Consider the following 26,148-nt stretch of genomic DNA (forward strand, 5'->3'; position numbering starts at 1 on the left):
ATGATAGATGAAACTTTAGGTGGGCCCCCGGAAAGTGTGTCGGAGCCACTGTTTTTCATGTCGTGCATCGGTGATTTCGCAGACAATATTAACAGTGACCTCAGTGGTGGGCCATGAATCAGGCCTGGATAGCTCAGTCGGTTGAGCACTTGCCTGGGAAAGGCAAAGGTTCCAGTTTCAAGTCCCAGTAAAACATACACAGTTAATCCAGTGTAAAGTAAGTGCTGACACTGGATGATCATAATGAAATGTACAATGCCTTGCACTGAATTTTCAGTTGGCTGTAATGATTGGCAGTTCTAAATTTGTATGTATATGCTAATCAGTGTACAGTGCCTGGCAGAGGAGACATCCCATTGTACTCCATCTTTGTGTTTTGCCCCAATCCAATCGTGTATGGAGCAAAGAAAGAATGACTGCTTAAACATTTCTCTGCATAATTAGTCTATTAGTCTAATCTCATCTTCACAGTTCCTATAGGAGCGATACATAGCTTGTGAGTAGACTTTCATGCAACAGACAGTGCATATCTTTGACTGTCTGTCATTACAGGTTTTTCGGCATTTTCATGGGTCAAACAAATTTGTGACCATTTGTGCTGCCTTTCTTTCTACACATTCAGTATCTCATGTTATAGTATAGGCCCCACACACTTGACAAATATTCTAGTACAGATTGCACAAGTGTCTTCTAAGCAATCTCCTTTGTAGACTAACTGCATTTTTCTAGTATCGTACTAAGGAATGAAGTCTGCGATCTGCTTTGCCTATGACTCAGCCTATTTCTGCATCCCATTTAATATATGTATGGACTGCTAATCAATTCTGATTGTAATTCATTGAGACTGAAGTCATAAAATATTACTTTTTCTTCCATTTTGTGAACAGCACAATTTTACATTTCTGTATATTCAAAGCAAGTTGCCTCTTTTTGCATCACTTTGAAATCTCATCAAGTTCCGGTTGCATATTCCTGCAGCTTTTATCAAACAGTACTTCGTTATATGTAATTGCATTATCTGCAAAAAATTCAGATTACTATTAAATATTTCTGAAACTTTGTAACTAGATTTTATGAAATAATTGGTGTATCATCAAGTTCTGCCAATTTTATACTAATTTATTGTTATATATTAATAACCTTGTAGACAATATGAATAGTAACAGGATACTTTTTGCAGATGATGTAGTTATCATTATGAAATACTGCCTGAAAAAGGCTGCACAAATATTCAGTCCTATCTTATGTTATGAAGAGGGGTGAAGCTTGTCATGACTACAATACCAATAAGTCACAATTGAAATCAATAAAATCATACATTTACCTGATTTTAATAATTTGTAGAGATACTCAGTGGAACAATCACGCAGGCTCTGATCTAGGCAAAGCAGGTGGCAAACTTTGGTTCACTGACAGTCAACACAAGAGACTGCTTACAAAACACTTGCGCATCCCATCTTAGAACACTGCTGAAGTGTGTGTGACACCCGTAGCAAATAGGATTAATGGGGAAACTGAAGATATACAAAGAAAGGCAACATGAATGATCATGTTTCTTTGATTCACAGCAGGGAATTTTGGGAAATGCTGAAAAAACTGAAGTGGCAAATACTTTAAGAGAGATGCATACTTACCCACAAAATCTTAGTAACAAACATTCAAGAACCAGTAGTGAGGAATCTGGGAATGAACACTCTCTCTCTATTTTTTTCTTTAAAAAGAAAAAGAAGAAGAAGAAGAAGAAGAAGAAGAAGAAGAAGAAGAAGAAGAAAAGGAATGCATCAGAAAGGAGTTACCCGAGAAAGACAGAAATTGGTACACGTGACGTACATGTACAGACAAACTCACCGCTGTCCTCGGGCCCTATTCTGTATCGCTCATACCAATCAGTGTAGTAGGCTAGCCTCAGCAGTGACATCATTTTCAGTTCTTTATCTGAAGTTACTATTCTGTAAGCTTCTGAGACCTGTTACCAATCGGTCCTCTTGCCGATTTTTTGACAACTGTACCGAGAGGTTTTGGATTTCAGTATGGCCCTCTCGTTCGGTTCGGTGTGATTTATTTACACCTAGAATTTGTTAATTTAAACATATTGAGCTGTTTTAGCAAAGGATTTAGTGATCGTGCTACTGAAGAATCACCGGGAAGCTTCCGGGTGGAAAGTGAGCTCATAATAGACTATTTTTCTTTGTTAGAAATATAGTTTGAATTGTTGTTACTGTGAATGATTGTAACATAAGAAAAACAGTTTTGCTCAATATTCTCACAAAATACCTGTTATTTTTATGTAACTAAGAGTTTAAAAACATCATTAAATTTCAAAAGGGCGGCTGTGCTTATGTACGAGTGTTAGCTGAAATTACTAGTGACTTCGCAAATGGTTTACTTATTAATTATCGAAGTGCATTTAAAACTTTTAAGTAACAATACAGAGGAATTTTGTGAACCTGATAGAAGAAACCTTCCAAAATTTCATGCACTTACGGCTAATGCCCACACCATTCGGCAACAAAGTCAGCCTGCATCTCTCTTGACTGGAATTATGTGGAATACATGGCTACTTGCAAGTGAGCCATAGTAGCACAGTGGGTAAGGCAATGAACTGCTGTTTCAAAGGTCATAGGTTCGCGTACCAAAGGTTATCAAACTTTTTTTCCTCTTTGTGTTTGTAACATATTCTGAGACTTCGTTAATCGTCGAAGTTAAGCATTTTTCTGATATATTCATTGTTATTTACACGTAAGAGTGTGCTTTCTCGCTAATGAGTATCTTCGATTTCATGACTTTCATATGCTTAAGAAATGAAAGATTAAATTGCTTTGCATGAAACAACTGACAGTGATATTTATACTTTATCTTGTCACAAATAATTCACAATTTTTTTCTGAATACGTAGCAATTTCAGAGTGTGTGGTCAGACAGGAATCTAAGAGCACAACTTAAATTACTGCAAATGAAACTAGCAGCAATCATCTTTACACTTTAGCCTGTCACAAATATTTATCTGTGATCGAATCCATAACAATAGTAGACAGAGATGAAAGATTCCCACCACAACATTTTTAGACTATACACCATATATGAAACATTCTGGTTCATCAGATGCACATTATAAACTACAATTAACTTCTATAGCTGCACTCACCAAACACTCTCGAAAAGCTGTTTTCTTTTTTTATTTTGTTTTTATGAACCAAATCGTTGATGTATCATAGAGGGAAGTAGGTTACTTTATCATTTGGATCCCCAAGCGCAAGTTACAACCACATTCTATGCACGTTCTTATCCTTTGACACTCTCTTAAACAATTTTTCGGGTTGGTGGATATGTGTTCTGTCTATGCAACTAATTGAAAGCAGTTTGTTTATTGCCATATGCGTTTCACTTCTTTTATTTATGAAGATTCTTCACAAATAAAAGATGCGAAATGCGTACGGCAATAAACAACTGCCTTCAATTAGCTGCATGGATGGAAAGCACTTTCATGAATTTTGAGGTAACTAAGGAATGGTGGAAAACAGAAAAAAATGAAGAACTTTTCAGATGTTTCTATGCATGTATTTGTACAATATTCCAAAACGTAAAATCCAAAACAAGACATCGATCCGAGTGAGAATAAAATGACACAATGTGATATTTATGACAGTTCCCAGAACACTGCCAATATTCTATCGTTGTCATGCATTGATGGCAGCATGTGGTCAGCAAAATTTGAACAGTATTACATACTCTAACCATACCTTTCACTACTGTGAAGAATAGCATGCTTGTGTCGGCTGCTAGCCACTTCGGGTTTGTGCCACAGCAGTGCGGATCTGAGACAGATTGCATTTGATTGGGAGGTGCGAGGAGAACTGACAACAGTGTTTCGGTTCACTAGGGCCATCTGGCATCGCTTCCGAAATGCTTACAGAATAATGTTGGGGGCTCTCCTTCGAAAATAAGACCATTTGGCACACTCGCATACTGAACTGATTGGCAAAATGGAAGAAAGATACAGAGTGGGGCCCCAGACATATCTTTGGCCTAGAGTCTCACTGGCTGGCATAGAACTGTCTTCACTGATGAGTCCCGCTCCAAGCTGAGCCCCAATGATCAGCAAATGTACCTGGAGACGCCCCGGACAGTAGTGAACTACTGACCTGACATCATCCACCATATGGCTGACAACTACAACTGGGAATTATCATCTGGGGTATCATTTCTTAATACAGCAGGACAACTTCGGGTGTTACTTGCAGCACCCTCATGGCTCAATGGTATGTTGACATTATTCTACACCCCATTTTGTTGCCCTTCATTGCAAGCTGTCTTGGGTTTACTTTTCAGCAAGATAATGCCTGCCCACACATGGCAAGAATTTCTATTGCTCGTCTTCTTGTTTGTCAGGCCCAACCTCAGCCAGCAAGGTCGCTGGCTCTCTCTCAATTTCAGAACATTTGGAGCATTACGGGTAGGGCCCTCCAACCATCTCAGGATGTCTAGGATCTAATGCACCAATTGGACAGAATCGGGCCTGTATCCCTCAGGAGGACATCCGACAACTCAATCGATCAACGCCAAGCCATATAATTGCTTTCATGAGAGCCAGGGGAGGACCAACACATTATTGACTTGCTCAATATGCAAAGCTGTTTATCTTGAATAAACTCATCCAATTTTTCTGAAACTGTAATCAATTGTTTGTCTGTACATGGACGTCATGTCTACCAATTTCCATCGCATGTGGTTAATTCATTCATGATGCATCGTATTTTTTGTCTTAGAGTGTTCTAAAGACCACAACGTATCACTCCCACAACAACCGTGAATACAAGATTACACTAATAACAGCATACACAGAGGTATTTAAGCAGGCACTTTTGCCATAATGCAGGTGTGAATGGAATGGGAAGAAACCCTAACAACTGGTACAATGGGATGTTAGATGCCAGGAAAAGTTCCCATTTTGAGAGAATGAAAGTAAATTGGTCACAAATAAAAAGCTAAAACAAAGCTTGAAAGCACCGTCTGTAGAGCCCAACATGAATAATAATGTTAATAATAAATACACAAAATTTAAGATGACACAAGTATTGTGACAGACAGTAAGATACCCTCTGATCTAGAATTAAATGCCAACCATTCACCTGAGGATGTTCTGAACCGGTTCACAGTAAATTCTTTATCAATAAACCTCAGCAAAACTAATTATATTCATTTCCATTTTGGTCATAAAAATCCACATGAAATAAACATTATACATGAGAGCCAGCAGAGAGAGAGAGAGAGAGAGGGAGAGAGAGAGCAGATTGTTTGAAATTCTTGGGCATATATAAATCTGCTTACTTTGGCTACTTTCATTCACTTATGTGTTATGGAATAATCTTCTGCAGAAATTCACCACTATCAAAAATCGTTTTTACAAGTCAGGAAAAGGTTGTCCGAATTTTGTGTGGAGTGCCTCCAAGAATCTCATGTCACAATCTTTTCAAGCAAATAGGGATCCTAACCACTACTTCACAATACATCTTTTCAATCACGACATTCATGCTTCATAATCCTTCTCAGTAGGAAACAAATGAAACGTAACATCACCATAACAAAAGGAGGAAATGTGACACACACTGTGACCTGAAAAATCTGTCCCTGGTGCAAAAAGGTGTGAAATACACAAGCATAAAAATCTTCAATGCACTCCCAAGTAATATAAAGTGTCTACAAGATAAAAAAGTACTGTTTAAAAATAAGCTGAAGGAGTTCTTGCTTGAAAAAAGGTTCTATTCACTAGAAGAATTCTATATCAGAGGTAGCTAATTTTATTTCCCAAATACTATTGTATATTCCTGCCTCAACATATCTTGCTGTGTTAATCATATTATTTGCTGATCTATAAAAAATTGTTTGGACAAAATCAGAATGTTGTATCTGGAACTCTGCTTGTGAGTGTAATTTTAGCTTACCGATTGTTTCCAACTTGTATTATTAATCTTTGCTTACTGTCTTTATGGAAACTAATTTAATAATGAACTAAATGTTTTTGACTCGTTCCACATCCATATGTTAACATGCAGAAGTGGATGTACGGAATACATATTGCAATAAATAAATAAACAACTTAAATAAATTTGTGGACAACATATGGATTATGTATACAATAGTTGTCTGCATACTTATTCAACAAAACTAAAAGTTCCAGTGTTGTACTTCCTTCCAGACCAAGATGCAAGCAAGGAGGATAACGTCTTATCACAGCATCCAAGGCAAAGGTTGAACAAAGTAAGAGGTTAAGGGAAACCACTTTAAATCTTCATTAATTAATTCCACACCCAACCCAAAAGGAATGCTACAAGGTTCCCAACCTTTCTCGGTTTACAATGCCCTTTCCACAAGACTGGGAGGGAGGTGCAATGCACAAATTCTGATTCTCATAGTTTTCCAGTTTTTCCATATCATAGCACATGTTTCCTACATTGATTCCATGGTGTTCGTCCGAAAGGCAGGATATTATTTCTACTGGAAAAAAGGTCCAAATTTTTAAATAATTTTATTAAAAGATGAGAACACTATTGGTGTATTACACAAAAATCATTAACAAATATGTATTATTAAAAACAATAATATAATATGATTATTGAGAGGCCTGAGACTGGTCCAGTGACACAAATTTTTCGATATATGGTGTCAATATTCATCATCACCAATTTAATTCACCACGTTCAACTATTGCCACAGTTTTCCGGTGTCAGCAAATTGTAAACTACATTAAATTCTAGAATGAGATTTTCACTCTGCAGCGGAGTGTGCGCTGATATGAAACTTCCTGGCAGATAAAAACTGTGTGCCGGACTGAGACTAGAACTCGGGACCTTTGCCTTTCACGAGCAAGTGCTCTACCAACTGAGCTACCCAAGCACGACTCACGCCCTGTCCTCACAGTTTTACTTCTGCCAGTACCTCGTCTCCTACCTTCCAAACTTTACAGAAGCTCTCCTGCGAACCTTGCAGAACTAGCACTCTTTCAGGAGTGCTAGTTGTGCAAGGTTCGCAGGAGAGCTTCTGTAAAGTTTGGAAGGTAGGAGACGAGGTACTGGCAGAAGTAAAGCTGTGAGGACAGGGCTTGAGTCGTGCTTGGGTAGCTCAGTTGGTAGAGCACTTGCCCGTGAAAGGCAAAGGTCCGGAGTTCGAGTCTCGGTCCCGCACACAGTTTTGATCTGCCAGGAAGTTATATTAAATTCTCTTATGGGTTAATATGATGGTGGGAATTCAACAAAAAACTTCATAGCTGCAGCCCATATAGGTGGATGTGATACTGGAATTTGCCTTTGAAGCCCAAATTCTTGATATCCATTTTTTAATTTCAATTTCAGCACTTCATTTATTGATTATTCTATCAAGCCTTCCCTTAGTGATAACTATGGCATTTGTGGGCTTGACACAGATTCTAGTACCCAATCTGGAATGGTCATGTTAAGGATATCATGAAATCTAATTGTACAGTCCACTGCAAGTGTCTGTAAAGTCCTGCAATTTAACAGTGAAATCATCATTTGTTTCCACATCTGCAATAGTCAAATCTGAAGTCTGCCACTCAGTTTTATTCCCCATCATTTCTACGTTTACCAATGAACTTTGTGAACGGCCCCCTTAGATCTCTGCAAATACCGACTGGTGGGAAATACTGCCCCCATTGGGAACCAATACTCCAGAGGAATAAAAATTAGGAGATTTCATATTTACACACAGTGTATGGCAACTTAATCCTTGCAGACCTCGAATGTCATCTCAAATTTTTCTTAATGTACAGACTTTTAAAATTCTTTAAATATTAATGAATATTTTTCATCCCTGGGTTCAGTTCTCTTTCAAATTGTTTGATAATAACCGTCTGTTCTATTATAAAAGTGCCACAATGAAAAGAAATTGTCCTGAAGACTACTATGCTCCTCTGACAATCAGTGCTAGTTTTACAGCTTCAGGGGCTGTGCAGATGAGCACTGCATATGACACAGGGTGATGCAGCCGGCATAAGGGATGCAAGGACAGTGTCTGAGTGTGGGTTGGATAGCAGCACTGAAGGGACCAGTGAGATGAAATGGGACTCCGTGAAAAATATTGATTGAACTATCATTTGGGACAGGATATTGAGAATGGAAGCAAGTTGCAAGCATGAAAAGTTGTTGGGCAATTGGTACTATTTTTATCATTAACAGTTAGTGTCAACAAACAAAATGGAAACAGTAATCTACAACTAAAAATAAATTATTGTACGTCTCTTCTTTCATTTAATAATTTTTTGCACAAATAACCAAAAGTAAGGAGTAGCACACTCAACTGGGGCTCGACACTGTATTGCAGCTAAAGCACAGCATATTATTTTTATGCTCCAGAGGACATTACTTCAAATGCAGACAGCAGATCATGACACTAAATAAATACAAAAAAAAACACGTAATTCCATGCTCAAAAATAAATATGGCATGTCACAGACTTTTCGACTAACATTCCCTTCTGCAGTCTGATTACATCATACACTATGTGATCAAAAGTATCTGGACATCCCCAAAAATGTAAGCTTTTCATATTAGGTGCATTATGCTGCCACCTACTGCCATATACTCCATATCAGCGAACTCAATAGTCATTAGACATCGTAAGAGAGCAGAATGGGGCGCTCCGCAGAACTCACGGACTTCGAATGTGGTCAGGTGATTGGGTGTCACTTGTGTCATACAACTGTATGTTAGTTTTCTTCACTCCTAAACATCCCTAGATCCACTGTTTCCAATGTGATAGTGAAGTGGAAACGTGAAGGGACACGTACAGCACAAAAGCGCACAGGCTGACCTCGTCTGTCGGCTGACAGAGAGTGCTGACAATTGAAGAGGGTCATAAAGTGTAATAGGCAGACATCGATCCAGACTATCACACAGGAATTCCAAACCGCATCAGGATCTACTCCAAGTACTATGACAGTTATGTGGGAAGTGAGAAAACTTGGATTTAATGGTCGAGCGGCTACTCATAAGCCGCACATCACCCCGGTAAATGCCAAATGACACCTCGCTTAGTGTAAGGTGTGTGAACATTGGACGAGTGGACAGTGGTGAAATGTTGTGTGGAGTGGCGAATCACGGTACACAATGTGGCGGTCTGACGGCGGCAGGGTGTGAGTATGGCGAATGCTCGGTGAACGTCATCTGCCAGCTTGTGTAGTGCCAACAGTAAAATTCGGCAGCGGTGGTGTTATGTTGTGGTCGTGTTTTTCATGGAGGAGGCTTGGACCCCTTGTTGTTTTCCATGGCACTATCACAGCGCAACTTTGATGTTTTAAGCACCTTCTTGCTTCCCACTGTTGAAGAACAATTCGGAAATGGCGACTGCACCTTTCAACATGATCGAGCACCTGTTCATAATGCACAGCCTGTGGCAGAGTGGTTACACAACGATAACATCCCTGTAATGGACTGGCCTGCACAAAGTCCTGAACTGAATCCTATAGAACACCTTTGTGATGTTTTGGAACACCAACTTCGTGCCAGGCCTCACCGACCGACGTCGATACCTCTCCTCAGTGCAGCACTCCGTGAAGAATGGGCTGCCATTCCCCAAGAAACCTACCAGCACCTGATTGAACGTATGCCTGCAAGAGTTGAAGCTGTCATCAAGGCTAAGGGTGGGCCAACACTATACTGAATTCCAGGATTACCAATGGAGGGCACCACGAACTTTTAAGTCATTTTCTGCCAGGTGTCTGGATACTTTTGATCACATAGTGTATAAAAATAGAACTGTCATGCAAATAAACAATAAAATTGACATTTAACAGACAAACATTAACAGTGCAGTTGGATTACATGGCATGGGTATTGTGTACATAAAAGAGAGTAGAATAGAAACAAAATGTTACTTTCATTAGGAATGAAATTATAGTAGGTGGTGGTATTCACCTCACTATGTTTCATACTCACCAAGCAGGTACCTGGAGATGAGGACGGTGAAGAGTGGTGCGGAGCTCTTGATGGTCTCCGTGAAGCTCACCGCAACGTAGTTCAGAGCCACCAGGCCTAAGATTACTGTTGTGAACCTGTGGACAGATTACTGGTCAGGGAAAGGCACTCCTTGTACAAGTCTGCAATCATTATGTATATTACTTCTCTTAGAAGCTAAACCGTAATGGATTTCACTTTTTGAAATTCTGAAGGAAGTAGGATTAAAATATAGGGAGGGAAAGATTATGTACAGCTTGTACAGAAACCAGACTATAGTTATGAGAATTGAAGAAAGGAAGCAGTTGTTCAAAAAAGAGTGGGACAAAATTGCAGCCTTCACATGATCGTCAGATGAGCGTGATTGTCATCTGGAGAGTTTCCTTTAATTATGGTACTTTTATAATAGAACAGTTTCATCAGACAGTTATAATCGAGCAGCTAAACATGGAGCAAGCCGTGAAGGATACCAATGTGAAATTTGGAAAGGGACTTAAAAGTTTGAGGAGAAGGAATAAAAACTTCGAGGTATGCTGAAGAAATTGTATTTCTGTCACATACAGCAAAGTACTCAGAAGAGCAGCTGGGTGCATGAACAGGTTTTAAATTAGCTTATAAGATGGACATCAACAAAAGTAAAAGTAGTGCAAGGGGCATTCAAGATGTAATGCAACAATTTTTCTGAAAAATGGTAGCTTTTATTCAGGATTTCAGTACACCATATCATTCCCCATTCTTTTGGCTACAAAACCGTATTTTCCAACATAATCTCCTTTCAATGCGACAGCCTTATGCCAGCATACTGGGAGGACATGTATGCCTGCACGGTGCCGTTCTATTGGTTGACGTCAGAGCTGAAGTCTTGCTGCATCAATACCCTCCCCATCGTCTATATACTGCTTCCTGTGGAGTGAATCTTTCAGTGGCCCAGCCACATGGAAGGTGTGTGATCCGGGCTGTAGGGTGAAAGAAGAATACTCCTTTGAGTACTCTAACTGGTGTTTTCAGCAATACTGACAAGAGACGTCTCTTGCACAGCAAGGCATTTGATTGTGATCTGTCAGTCACCTCGAATGAGAGTATTTGCATGTACCAACATTGCAGGAGCACACCTGTGTATGGATGGCAAGCATGCAGAGATCTGACAGGTTTACACGACGTGGTTGCGATGGTGACAGACGACTGTCAATTACTCACTGTGGTTTTGTTCATTGTCAGGTCTCTGTAGATATGCTGCAAGCACCTATGAATATCTGCTATGCTCTTCTTTACCACCACAAGACACTCGATGATAGCTCTCTGCTTGGAATGCAGCTCTGTTACAGATGCCCTTTTGAAGGCTACGTACAGCATCGCCACGTATTGGAACCTCATGAAATTATATGGGCTGAAGTGGGAATTTCCCATGATGTCCCATAAGAAATTCCACGTTTTTTCTACCAAAGCTGTTCGAGAGAAAAATGTGTTGCATTACTTATTGAACAACTCTCATACAGTAGAATGTAGTTTCATTAAATCAGATGATGTTGAGGAAATTAAACTAGAAAATGAGATACTAAAATTAGTATACAGATTTCGTTATTTGGCCTGCAAAATGGCTGGTGACAGATGAAGTAAGAAAGATATAAAATCAAGACTGGCAACACCAAGTAAAGCATTTTAGAGAAAGGGAAATTTGTTAACACCAAATACAGATTTAAGTGTCATGACATATATCTGAATATATTTGTATTGAAAGTGGCCCTATACAGAAGTGAAACATGGATAATAAGCGCTTCACGAAAGGGGGTTCTGAGATGTTATCCTAAAGAAAAGGCTGAAGATTGCAAGGGTATACTGGAATAACTACTGAAGAGGTACCGAATAATCACGGAGAGAGAGAGAGAGAGAGACAGAGAGAGAGACAGAGAGAGAGAGAGAGAGAGAGAGAGAGAGAGAGAGAAAATAGCATGACACGACTTAAGAAAAAGAAGGGCTCAGTTGATAGGGCACATTTTAAATCTGTGCAGGAATCATTAACTTGGAAGCGGAGAGAAGCATAAGTAGAAAAATTGAAGAGGGAGACCAAGGCTTGAATGCAGTAAACAGATTGTAGCGGATGTTGGCTTCAGGAGCCATGCAAGGATGAAGATGCTTGCATAGGATAAAATAGCACGGACAGCTGCACTGAATCAGAAAACAACTGGAAACGACAACAACAATGTTGCAAAATACTTCTCATCTAGATCACAAAATAAATTTATTATTTATCAGATGTGCGTTGTATCACTATTGGCTGCTAAGAAAATCTTTATTAGTAGGGCCACAACTGTAAAAAAAAAAAAAAATTGACATGAAGGGTTTTGGTGGACAATTTTTGTAAAGGCCAAACTCCCCAGCAATGGCTCAAATTATTTCATTCCACTTTTTGTGATCAATAAACTTCAGAATCCCCCCCCCACAAACCATGGACCTTGCTGGTGGTAGGGTGGCTTGTGTGCCTCAACGATACAGACAGCTGTACCACAGGTGCAACCACAACGGAGGCGTATCCGTTGAGAGGTCCGACATACATGTGGTTCCTGAAGACGGGCAGCAGTCTTTTCAACAGTTGCAGGGGCAAGTCTGCATGATCGAGTGATCTGGCCTTTTAACATCAACCAAAACGGCCTTGCTATGCTGGTACTGCGAATGGCTGAAAGCATGGGGAAACTACAGCCGTAATTTTTTCCTGGGGCATGCAGCTCTATTGTATGGTTAAATGATAACGACCTCTTGGGTAAAATATTCCAGAGGTAAAATAGTCACCCATTTGGATTTCTGGGCGGGGACTGCTTAGGCGGACGTCAGTATCAGGAAAAACAAAACTGCCGTCCTACAGATTGGAGTGTGGAATGTCAAATCCCTTAATCAGGCAGGTAGATTACAAAATTTAAAAAGCAAATGCACAGGTTAAAGCTATATACAGGGTGTTACAAAAAGGTATGTCCAAACTTTCAGGAAACATTTCTCACACACAAAGAAAGAAAATATGTTATGTGGACATGTGTCCGGAAACGCTTACTTTCCATGTTAGAGCTCATTTTATTACTTCTCTTCAAATCACATTAAGCATGGAATGGAAAAACACAGCAACAGAACATACCAGCGTGACTTCAAACACTTTGTTACAGGAAATGTTCGAAATGTCCTCCGTTAGCGAAGATACGTGCATCCACCCTCCATCGCACGGAATCCCTGATGCACTGATGCAGCCCTGGAGAATGGCATATTGTATCACAGCCGTCCACAATACGAGCACGAAGAGTCTCTACATTTGGTACCGGGGTTGCGTAGACAAGAGCTTTCAAATGCCCCCATAAATGAAAGTCAAGAGGGTTGAGGTCAGGAGAGCGTGGAGGCCACGGAATTGGTCCGCCTCTACCAATCCACCGGTCACCGAATCTGTTGTTGAGAAGCGTACGAACACTTCGACTGAAATGTGCAGGAGCTCCATCGTGCACGAACCACATGTTGTGTCGTACTTGTAAAGGCACATGTTCTAGCAGCACAGGTAGAGTATCCTGTATGAAATCATGATAACGTGCTCCATTGAGTGTAGGTGGAAGAACATGGGGCCGAATCAAGACATCACCAACAATGCCTGCCCAAATGTTCACAGAAAATCTGTGTTGATGAGGTGATTGCACAATTTCATGCGGATTCTCATCAGCCCACATGTGTTGATTGTGAAAATTTACAAACTGATCACGTTGGAATGAAGCCTCATCCGTAAAGAGAACATTTGCACTGATATGAGGATTGACACATTGTCGGATGAACCATTCACAGAAGTGTACCCGTGGAGGCCAATCAGCTGCTGATAGTACCTGCACATGCTGTACATGGTACAGAAACAACTGGTTCTCCCGTAGCACTCTCCATACAGTGATGTGGTCAACGTTACCTTGTACAGCAGCAACTTCTCTGATGCTGACATTAGGGTTATCGTCAACTGCACGAAGAATTGCCTCGTCCATTGCAGGTGTCCTCGTCGTTCTAGGTCTTCCCCAGTCGTGAGTCATAGGCTGGAATGTTCCATGCTCCCTAAGACGCCGATCAATTGCTTCGAACCTCTTCCTGTCGGGACACCTTCGTTCTGGAAATCTGTCTCGATACAAACGTACCGCGCCACGGCTATTGCCCCGTGCTAATCGATACATCAAATGGGCATCTGCCAACTCCTCATTTGTAAACATTGCACTGACTGCAAAACCACGTTAGTGATGAACACTAACCTGTTGATGCTACGTACTGATGTGCTCGATGCTAGTACTGTAGAGCAATGAGTCGCATGTCAACACAAGCACCGAAGTCAACATTACCTTCCTTCAATTGGACCAACTGGCGGTGAATCGAGAAAGTACAGTACGTACTGACGAAACTAAAATGAGCTCTAACATGGAAATTACGTGTTTCCGGACACATGTCCATATAACATCTTTTCTTTATTTGTGTGTGAGGAATGTTTCCTGAAAGTTTGGCCGTACCTTTTTGTAACACCCTGTATAGTGGGAATTACTGAAGTTTGGTGGCAGGAGGAACAGGACTTCTGGTCAGGTGAATAGAGGGCTATAAATACAAAATCAAATACAGGTAATGCAGGAGTAGGTTTAAAAACGAATAAAAGAGTAGGAATGTACATAAGCTACTATGAACAACATAGTGAATGCATTACTATAGCCACATTAGACACAAAACCCATGCCTACCACAGCAGCACAGGTTTACATGCCAACTAGCTCCACAGATGATAAAGAGATTGAAGAAATGTATGACGAGATAAAAGAAATTATTCAGATAGTTAAAGGAGACAAAAATTTAATTTTGATAGGGGACTGGAATTTGTAGAAAAAGGACGAGCAGGAAAAATAGTTAGGGAATATAGACTAGGGGGAAGAAATGAATATGGAAGTTGCCTGGCACAATTTTGTGCACAGCATAATTTAATCATCACTAATATTTAGTTCAAGAATCACAAAAGAAGGTTGTATAAGAGAATGAGACCTGGAGACACCAGAAGGTTTCAGACAGATTATACAGGGTGGTCCATTGATCGTGACCGGGCCAAATATCTCACGAAATAAGCGTCAAACGAAAAAACTACAAAGAACGAAACTTGTCTAGCTTGAAGGGGGAAACCAGATGGTGCTGTGGTTGGCCCACTAGATGGCGCCGCCACACGTCAAACGGATATCAACTGTGTTTTTTTAAATATGAACCCCCATTTTTTATTACATATTTGTGTAGTACGTAAAGAAATATGAATGTTTAATGGGACCACTTTTATCACTTTGTGATAGATGGCGCTGCAATAGTCACAAACATATGGCTCACAATTTTAGACGAACAGTTGGTAACAGGTAGGTTTTTTAAGTTAAAATACAGAACGTAGGTATGTTTGAACATTTTATTTCAGTTGTTCCAGTGTGATACATGTACCTTTGTGAACTTATCATTTCTGAGAATGCATGCTGTTACAGCGTGATTACCTGTAAATACCACATTAATGCAATAAATGCTCAAAATCATGTCCGTCAACCTCAATGCATTTGGCAATACGTGTAACGACATTCCTCTCAACAGCAAGTAGATCGCCTTCCATAATGTTTGCACATGCATTGACAATGCACTGATGCATGTTGTCAGGTGTTGTCGGTGGATCACGATAGCAAATATCCTTCAACTTTCCACACAGAAAGAAATCCGGGGACGTCAGATCCGGTGAACGTGCGGGCCACGGTATGGTGCTTCGACGACCAATCCACCTGTCATGAAATATGCTATTCAATACCGCTTCAACTGCACGCGAGCTATGTGCCGGACATCCATCATGTTGGAAGTACATCGCCATTCTGTCATGCAGTGAAACATCTTGTAGTAACATCGGTAGAACATTACGTAGGAAATCAGCATACATTGCACCATTTAGATTGCCATCAATAAAATGGGGGCCAATTATCCTTCCTCCCATAATGCCACACCACACATTAACCCACCAAGGTCGCTTATGTTCCACTTGTCGGAGCCATAGTGGATTTTCAGTTGCCCAATAGTGCATATTATGCCGGTTAAATGCTTTGATTATCTGTAAAACACAGTATATATAGCTCGAACAGTCCAAGGGTGTACTGCCGGTCCATAGTGTCCAACGGTCACAATATTTCGGCGATCAGACATGTCGCCATTGTCAGGTGCGCTGACAAACTGAGCGCCTGAGTGCAGGCGGCCATCTTAAATCCTCTCCCCCTGTAAGGCGTTTCTCCGTGGTCCGTGCCCGCAGTCACGCATCGGCGGTCACTGAGATGCTGGCATCGGCATCTGTGGTGGTGTCGGTGTAATTGCCTCATCCGCCCTGGTTGCCCGTTTGTTTTCTTTGCTGAGTGTCTTTCTAATTAGACTCAATGCTGGTTCCCATGCCTTACTGAGGCTATAGCTGCAATCTCGGTTGATGAGTACGTCCCTGGTACGAATTTCGATAACCTCTCTAACAATGCTGTAACAGGATTTGTATGTTTGTGCCAAGACCCTGGTATGTTGGTAGTCCATTTCGTGATTTTCAGACAAACAGTGCTCTGTGACCAACGACCTGTTGGGGTGCCTAAGCCGAGTGTGCCTCTGATGTTCTCGGCAACGACCTTCGATGGTGCACACTGTCTGTCCAATATAAGTCTACCACACTGACACGGAATCTGGTACATGCCGGCCTTCTGCAAACCGAGATCGTCTTTGACACTTCCCAATAATGCTCGTGTTTTATTGGGTGGACAAAAGACAGTTCCTACTCGGTGTTTCCTCAATATTCGTCCTATTTTCCCCAATAGTGCACCAGTATATGGTATATAGGCAGTGGCCATCTCTTCCTTCGTGACTTCTTCCATCTCCACATACTGTACTGTAGAGGTGGGGCGGAGAGCACATCTGATCTGCTATTCCGAGTAGCTGTTTTTCCGGAATACCGTTTTGAAGTGTTCCAACTCGTGGGACAGATTCTCTGCATCAGAGATGGTGCACGCCCTGTGCACCAGTGTTTTAGCATCCCATTCCTCTGTGAAGGATGGTGGCAGCTATCCGCATGCAAATACAGGTCGATGTGCATTTTCATCCTGTATACCCCATGGCCCTTGGTGCCATCCGGTCTTCTTTTGACCATGACATCCAGGAATGGTAACCTTCCTCCTGCTTCAGGATTTAAGATGGCCACCCGCCCTCAGGAGCTCAGTTCGTCATTGCACCTGATGACGGCGACATGTCTAATCGCTGAAATATTGTGGCCATTTTACACTATGGACCAGCAGTACACCCATGGACTGTTCGAGCAAGAAATACGCTGGTAGAAACTGAAGAATCACGACAGTATATACATATTGTTATATATTGTTAAATAAACAGGTTGTGTGAAAATAAAGTTATATTGGTGGGTCCCCCCTTCCACATTTTCCTTACTGCCAGTAAGTACTACACATCACAAATGACAGCTCCACCAATGTACTACCCCTTTGTATCTCATGTGTGCGATACTACCACCATCCATATATGTGCATATCACTATTCCACAACATCCATCACTTCAGTGTATAGCATAGGTGATGTAAGTACAATAGTAGTAGAAATGGTATGGGGCTAGAAATTTATGTATAAAAACATAATTGGCTAAATTCTAGTTATCAGTTATATGCACACTTTTCAACGCTTGTGATACAAATTTGACTTGATCCGTAAAATGCATGTTGACTACACATCCAGTAAACATAAATAAATAATTGTTTCTGCATTACCTTACACTTATAAGAATTTAGACACAGCTGCCATTCGTTACAGATAATTAGAAATTTAGTCCAAGTCTTTACGTGTGCCTTTCAACAGTTCAGCAACAATACTTTCCTATAGACAACAGTATTGCCAGTGAACAATCTTATAGAGCTGTTGCTCATATCTGATAAAACAACTGTGTACATTAGAGTGAAATGTGAGGCAGAGTACGGCCTAACCTGGTGCAACCGACGAGCAGCATGTGACAGTAGAAGCCGGGCGGCCTCGCCATTCGCGGCGCGGGCTTGTACATGCCGCAGGGGAAGTACATCTGGACGAAGCCGCACGTTGCCGTCATCAGCATCTGGAATGTGCCTGCAACATGTAACGACACACGGACATCATGCCACACTGTGCCACATTAATGTATCGGCAATAATTAAATGGCACCACAAGAGGCACGAGTTAGAGGAATGTCACAGACAATACTTATTACTTCCAGTATCACAGTATGCAGCCACAACAGGTTATTTTCCTATGTTAAAAATACGGTTCAGATTGTTGTTAGTCTGATTGATTATAACATTTAAATACCATTTATGGTCAATATTCTCACAAAAGTCTCTCATTTTTATGTAATTAAACCTTAAAATCATTAAATATCAAAATCTGGTCACATGATTGAAAATTTTCTGTTGGTGGCTGATGCTCTGATGACATTACAGACTAGGAATAAGACGAAGCTATATGTGTGTTATAGGAGCATTAAACAAAGTTATGTACTTTTTCCGCAAACAGTTTACCTATTTCATATTGGAAAATGCAATTACAACTTTTAAGTAACAATAAATTTTGCGAATGCTGATAGAGCAAGCCTTGTGAATGTTGGTGCGTCTATGATCCCCATCTAGAGCATCAATGTGTGCAATGGAAGACATTCTTATTCGTGCTCCCAGCAACATCGTTAAATTCACTCAAAACTAAGAAATTGTAGAATGTTTGCAAATGGGTCCATATAGTATAACTAGATTGTTGATTATCGACCATGTGCTATGACCCAAGGCACAATAAAACTTTTCTTGGAAAAACTTAGTGCTGATTTCCTCTGTAGAAGACACTCAGCAGGGATACTCCATCCAGTAGCCGATTGGTGGTGCAACAGATAGCGTATCTGACTGCAGATAAAGATGTCACACATTCAAATCCTGGATATGTCATATACGAGGGTGATTTGAAAAGTAATAAGAAAAAAGTACTTACATCACTGAAACAGTTTTTATTTTTAAATGTAGTCTCCTTGTAGATTAATGCACTTGGTCCAACAATGTTCCAGTGCCTTGATCCCATCTCGAAAATCAGTTTCCTCCAGGCCTGCATAATAGTTGTCACCTGTGGCTATCAATTCTTCTTTTGAAGAGAATCTTGACCCACCAAAAAAAATTTTCAGTTTTTGGAAGAGATGGTAGTCTGACAGACCCATATCAGGTTAATAAGGCAGGTGTGGCAACAATTCATACCTTACTCATGTAATTCTGCCATGGCAATGGCATGTGTGCAGGTGCGCATTGTCTTGATGGAAGATGACTTTCTTCCTTGCTAAACCTGGCCTTTTTTCGCTTATCTTATCTTGCAATTTGTCCAGAAGGTTAGCATAGTATTCTCCAGTAATTGTTTGCCCACTCGGGAGATAATCTACACACAGAATCCCCTTCGCATCCCAGTACACTGATGCCATGATCTCTCCTGCCAAAGGAATTGTCTTTGCTTTCTTTGGTTGTGGAGAATCAGCATGTTTCCACTGCTTTGACTGTTGTTTTGTCTCTGGGGTATAGTAGTCCACCCCAATTCCATCTGTGGTCACAAACCGGTGCAAAAAATCTTGTTAGTTTCTCCTAAAATGGACCAAACGTATGCCCATTCTCATTTGTTTTTGATCCAGCATGAAGAGTCGTGGCACCCATCTTGCAGATAATTTTTTCATTTATAATCCTCAGTTAAAATGTGATATACCCTTTCGGATGACATCTGGCAAGTGTGAGCAATTTCACGCACTTTCAATCACCAATCCTCCACGACCATTTTGTGCACTGTTGCAGTGATTTCTGGAGTAGTGTCACATCTTGGCTGACCACTGTGCGGATCATCATCTAACCTTTCCCGACCAAATTTAAATTCATTTGTCCACTTGGCAACAGTTGAATATGAAGGAGCAGAGTCCCCTAGTATATTCTGGGGATCGGCATGAATGTCCTTTTCTTCCATACCTCTCTTTACGAAGTACTTAATCACTGCTCGAGTCTTGATTTTTTCCATCTTCACAAATCGCTAAGCGGGAATAACAAGAGAGCCATGTCATCGCCACAGCTATCTTCCAAGAGCACAAGGCATGTGTTTACAAGCAACAGTCCAATGAATGTCACATGAACAACTTGTTGCGCTAGTGCTGGCTTCTGAGAACTTTCCAAACCACTCTCATATTTTCAAAAGTTTTACACCAAATACAAAAATAGAGTTAGCAAGAACTGACTGTAGCAGTAGTCAGTATTGAGGGACGTATTACATATAGCTTCACATTAGTCTTCGTCTGAGAAATGGGCAACAGAAGACAAAGCATTTACTTTCCGAACAAACAATTCACTTTTTTGGAAAGCATTGCTAGTAGCGAAGACATCACCACATGCCCACAGTACAGTGAGGTGTAGGCCGATGAGGTTATATGGAGAGATATAAAGCGTGTACAACATGCAAGTGACACAAATGAGCACTTAAAATACACTTTTCAAGAATTCTTATAGATGTATTTGTACAGTGTGGTACTACACACCATTTGTAACCCACTTTCTGAAACTTAAATTCGAAAACAAAACTTCACTGAACTGGCATTACAACAGTAGGAGCAGCAAGCTAGCCAGTGATGTCACAGGCATCATGACTTGAGTGGAGCATTTTAGCGTGCTTTCAAATTATTTGAATTTCATTTCTGTTTTTATAAAAGACTGCTGAAATTCAAGAGGAAAAAAAGCATGTTAGGAGCATACAATGATATAATTAATCATTTAAGACACTTTGCAGAAAACAGACAAATACCCTATTTGATAACAGACCATTACATTTTCCATTCTGTAGACCCACAGTGAGGATATCCTCAAAGATACCGTACATGTCAAAAGATAATGGCAATAAAAATGAAAAAGGCAGGTTGAAAAAAGATATAATGCTCTGTCAACCATGACATGCTGCATAAGATGGTGCTAGAAATGCAAGCTGATGAGAAATTTGGTGTTATAAGGGCAATCCTGACTAACACGAAGTCCAAAATCAAATCTCGTCACTTTCAATCAACTGAAGAATAACACACGAAAGGCACAAGGAATTGAAACTTTGGAACCTATTTAAGCCTTTTAGGAATGGGACTAAGAAGAAAGGAGTGGAAATTGACTGTTCAGATTGTGCAGACAACATAGCCATAGTTACAGAAGTTTATGAAACAGCAGCAGAACAAGTTAATGTACTGTAAGAAGAGGCAGAACAATCTGGCTCGCAAATCTCTTTAAAAAAACTCTGACAGAAAGTGGGAGACCAGCTGCCTCTATTCTCGTTTTGGCATTTGAACATATTCACATGATTTTAACAGAGAACATTCTAAATCCTTTGTAGTTAAACCTCCATACTCAACATCTCCCTCTCACTGCCACCACCTATATGTGTCTCTCTCCCACTATCTCCTCCTCCTCCCATTGGTTTACAGTATATCCCATTGCCACTCTCCCCTCACATGTGATCTCTTTTGTCCTTCTATACCACTGGTTCTGTATCCATTACAAGTCGCCACCTCAAAAATTCTGGGACTCCAACTTCTTTTTTTCATATCCACAAGTGTTTAAATTTCAGTCCAAACTGCACCCTTGCCTACACCTATGTGTGAAAGTTTGCCAGTCTGGGCGGGTCCAGACACTCCGAGCCTATGTATGGTCTCCATTCATCTCCATTTTCCCCATTTCCACTGTCCCCCCTCTCTTTTGCTCCCACTACTTCCATCTCCGGTCATCTCTCTCTCTCTCTCTCTCTCTCTCTCTCTCTCTCGCTCTCTCTCTTTTACTGCCACTGCCTCTCACTCACCATGAATATGTCCTCTCTCTTAGGATCCCACAGCTATTGTCTTCATCCATCTCCATTTCTCTTTAACTGCCACTTTCTCTCTCCCACAATCACTGCCTCCTCTCTTTTTCTCTCCCCTCTCTTTCACCATCACCGCCTCTCTAAACATTCTCTTTCAGCACCACAAAGTGAAAATATATTTGCATGCCAAATTTTTGCTGAGTAAGGTAGAATGAGGACCAAGGCAGCTGGTTCCTCACTTTTCTGTCAGTCTTCTAAAGAGGAACATATTCACCTTTTTTGTGCTCTGAAAGGAATGTTTGTGCATTGGTTCCCTTCTTTTCCCTGATACAACAGTGTGTGTAGCATAAATAAAGCATATTCTCTCAGTCAATAGAGTTTGGACAGTTTATGTGGTGGAATGACAGCCGTGTAGTGCTGGAATGGGAGCAGGGAAGGGGTTGGATGGGTGAGGACAGCAACTAACGAAGGTTGAGGCCTGGAGGGTTACAGAAACGTAGGATCTATTGCAGGGAAAGTTCCCACCCGCACAATTCAGAAACGCTGGTGTTGGTGGGAAGGATCCACATGGCACAGACTGTGCAGTCATTGAAATGAAGGATATCATGTTTGGCAGCATGTTCAGCAACAGGGTGGTCCACTTGTTTGCTGGCCACAGTTTGTCGGTGGCCATTCGTGCGGACAGACAGCTTGTCGGTTGTCGTGCCTACATACAATGCAGCACAGTGGTTGCAGCTTAGCTTGTAGACCACAAGACTGCCTTTGATGGGAGAGGTGGTGATAGTGACCGGACTGGAGTAGGCAGTGGTGGGTGGATGTATGGGACAAGTCTTCATATAGGTCTATTACAGTGGTATGAGCTGTGAGGTAAGAGATTGGGAGCAGGGGTTGTGTGAGGATGGACGAGTATATTGTGAAGGTTCGGTGGACAGCGGAATACCATTGAGGGAGTGATGTGAAGGACAGTGGATGGGACATTTCTCATTTCAGGGCACGACGAGAGGTAATCAAAACCCTAAAGGAGAATGTAATTCAGTTGCTCCAGTCCTGGGTGGTACAGAGTTACGACGGCAATAGGTACACCTAACACAAGTACTCCGTCTTCAGGCCACAAGTGGCCCACTGGAGACCATCCAACTGCCGTGTCATCCTCAGTCGAGGATGCAGATGGGAGGGGCGTGTGGTCAGCACACCGCTCACTCACCTAACACAAGATTAACATAAAATCATTTGCTTTACTTTTTTTTCTGCGTACTTTGCACATCAATCACATCCATCAAAAATGCCCAGCTTATGACTTGTATATTAAGGAGTAAAATGACATTAGAAATATACTACTGAATTTTTAGTCTTTACAGTTTTACATAATTTTTGGCAGCCATTTTCCATTCTTTTCATCCATCTTAAGACCCTTTTTAGCACTGCAGTGCCACACAGGGTATATCTGTATAGGCATGGAATAGCTATTATACAGAGACAGTCCTTCATAAAGTTTTATTGATAAAAAAGGGTGACTAAAAACAGTTTGGTGACTTTAGAACCTTCGTGATGATCATTGAACCCTTGACATGTGTTCAATATGTCAGTTAAAACTACACTTACATCTCAGACAAGATATTACATGCAAATTTTACACTAGTAAGTACAGTAACTTTGAACCTCTGGATTTCAGTAACAGATAATGATATTCAAAAAAGTTTCAAGGTTCCCTGCAAACGACATCTTCAGAATATATAACAAAATTTTGACATTTTGCTATGAATAGAAATTATAGCAGTGGGTATCACCACAGTTGGTACTTTTAGCACCAAAAAATCATGGTTTTTGGAGGTTTTCTCAAACTGACAAATGGTGCTTTTATGAGATCCACCCGTGATCACATCAACTGCAAAAGAAAAACCTAATTTGCTCAATTTGCCTGAGCAGGAGGAAGTGTGTAATGCTTGAATTTAAATCCTGTACTGTAGCATAGCTGCAGTATGCCTGTTCTTTTGATAGGTATACAAATGGTCACTATGCCAAGGGCAATCCGAAACACTTGCTCCCTTATCTTTGTGATCTATAGAACCTGAGGTATGGCTACCTGAAAAATTTCATTTCTGTTCATGGCTTTTTGGGACATATTGCACTTTTGTAGTTTTTCATGTTTGTTCAGTTGGCATTCCACATCATAATGTTTATTATGAATATGATCTACAGAACAAGTAATTAACTAATGAAACCAAAAACAACAATATTATGCCACATTAACAGTAGGAAAAAAAAAGAAAAATAAAGAAGAGTTTGGTATACAAGGTCTATTAAAAAATTCTGGAACATTCGTAATTTCACACCAACAGTGTGTTTGAGAAAAATATGGTTGGTATCCCTGCACACGCATGTGGACCACCCTGTAGCTGAACACGCAGCCAAACATGATATCCCTCATCTCAATGACTGCTTCACAGCCTGTGCCATATGGGTCCTTCTCACCAACACCAGCTTTTCTGAATTGCACAGGTGGGAACTTTCCCTGCAATACATCCTACGTTCCCATAACCCCCCTGGCCTCAACCTTCGTTAGTCACTGTTCTCACCCATCCAGACCCCTCCCTGTTCCCATTCCAGAACTACACAGCCGTCATTTCACCGCCACACCCAGTATTTTAATTTATTTTATTTTTTATTTCTCTCCTTTCCGCTACTTACCCCCTCCCTCCTCCGCACCTTCTCTCCTACCCTCCATCTAAACTGCAACACTTCACTGTCCACCACTCCCACCATACCTCCCCCCCCCCCCTGCCCCAGCCTCCTCCTTACCCCCACCCAGTCACCATTCCCATCATGCACTGGTGCTGCTGATCGCAGTGTAGTTTAAGCTCTCTGAGACTGCAGATGTGTGTGCTAGTTGCACTTGCGTGAGCGTGTGTGTGCTTGTGTATGTGTGTCTACTGCGGACAAAGGCCTTAATGGCCGAAAGCTATGATTGTGTGAATCTTTTTATTGTGTCTATCGCTGCTCAGCATCTCCGCTATATGAAGAGTAGCAACTTTCCTTCTCTCGTATTGTTACATTCCCTGGATTTTCCATTGTTTGACAAATGAGAACAAGTCGTTCCTTAAGAAAATCATAACTGCTGATGAGACAATGCTCAGGGAAGGTTCTCCAAGACCAAACAAAGCTTGTCAGGTCAGGTCAGGTAAGGTCAGGTCAGGTCAGGTCAGGTCAAATGTCAAAGTTGTCTTTGACTTTGAAGAATTATTTCATCATGAATTCGTGCCACAGGGACAAACTGTTAATTGATGGTATAATCGCGAGGTGTTGCAATGACTAAGACAATGTGAGATGGAAATGGCCTGAAATAAAATAAATAAATAAATAAATAAATAAAATAAAAAAATAAAATTAAAAAAAATTACTTTGCTGCCTCGTCCTCCATACTCTACAGACCTGGCTCCTGTGGACTTTTCTTTTATTTCCAAAGCTGAAAATCCCATTGAAAGGACAAAGATTTGCAACGATAGATGAGATAAAAGAAAATTTGCAGACGACGGTTCACTTGATCCAGCAAGAGGCATATCAAAACTGCTTCTGGAAGTGGAAATAGCCTCGGGAGCGGTGTATCAATCGTGGAAGAGAGTATTTTGAAGGAAACCATGCACAATAAGTAAAAGGTAAGCATAGAAAAATGTTATGGACAAAGCTCTGGAATTTTTTGAACAGACCTCTTACAGCCAAAAGACACCCAAAACTGGGTCATCTTCAGAACAGCTGAAGCAGTTGAGACTTGTGAAGACAAAAATGAACAACTCTTGCTAGATGGTCAGACCAATGGAATGCTAGACATATCAGGCTTAAACAGAAAAACAAAAACTGAGAACAACTGTCATAACGGTAGTAAGCTTATTGCGGTCCTTACCTGTGCAACACTTACAAAACACTACAAAAGCAAGATACAAGAGGCGTTACAAATGAAGACTACATGCAAGAAAGGAGATGGATCTTATCTGCTTATTTTCCTTTATATCTTAAAAATGTTTATTTGAGAAAGGAGTAAACTACTGAATGAAGAAGAAGGAAATGAAGACTGGTTTCTACCGATGATTTGGTCATTTTTGCCAACATCAGTTCAGCAATCAGAAAAACATTGTCACTGTTGTCTTCACTTCAATGACGGGTTCGATGCAACTTTCAGTGCTAGTCTACCCTGTGCAAGCTTCTTCATCTCTGCAAAACTGCTACAATGAACGTCTCTTTGAACTTAATTACTATATCGAAATCTTGGTCTCCCTCTACAATATTTAGCCCTATAC

General features: G+C 40.8%; 1 protein-coding gene across 2 annotated transcripts in view; it reads right to left on the reverse strand.

Annotated features, from left to right (window-relative positions):
* The window catches only part of LOC124720505 (solute carrier family 35 member E2A-like), a 142,197-nt gene that overhangs the window by 95,202 nt on the left and 20,847 nt on the right, over positions 1 to 26,148 (reverse strand). For both annotated transcript variants that reach the window (XM_047245863.1, XM_047245861.1), the window contains exons 2-3: positions 17,977 to 18,112; positions 9,951 to 10,066 (exon numbers count right to left, since the gene is read on the reverse strand). In XM_047245863.1, the coding sequence (XP_047101819.1) occupies positions 9,951 to 10,066; positions 17,977 to 18,112 (252 nt within the window). The remainder of the gene's footprint in view (positions 1 to 9,950; positions 10,067 to 17,976; positions 18,113 to 26,148) is intronic.

Source organism: Schistocerca piceifrons, chromosome 11 (assembly GCF_021461385.2).
Source record: "Schistocerca piceifrons isolate TAMUIC-IGC-003096 chromosome 11, iqSchPice1.1, whole genome shotgun sequence".
Taxonomy (NCBI): domain Eukaryota; kingdom Metazoa; phylum Arthropoda; class Insecta; order Orthoptera; family Acrididae; genus Schistocerca; species Schistocerca piceifrons.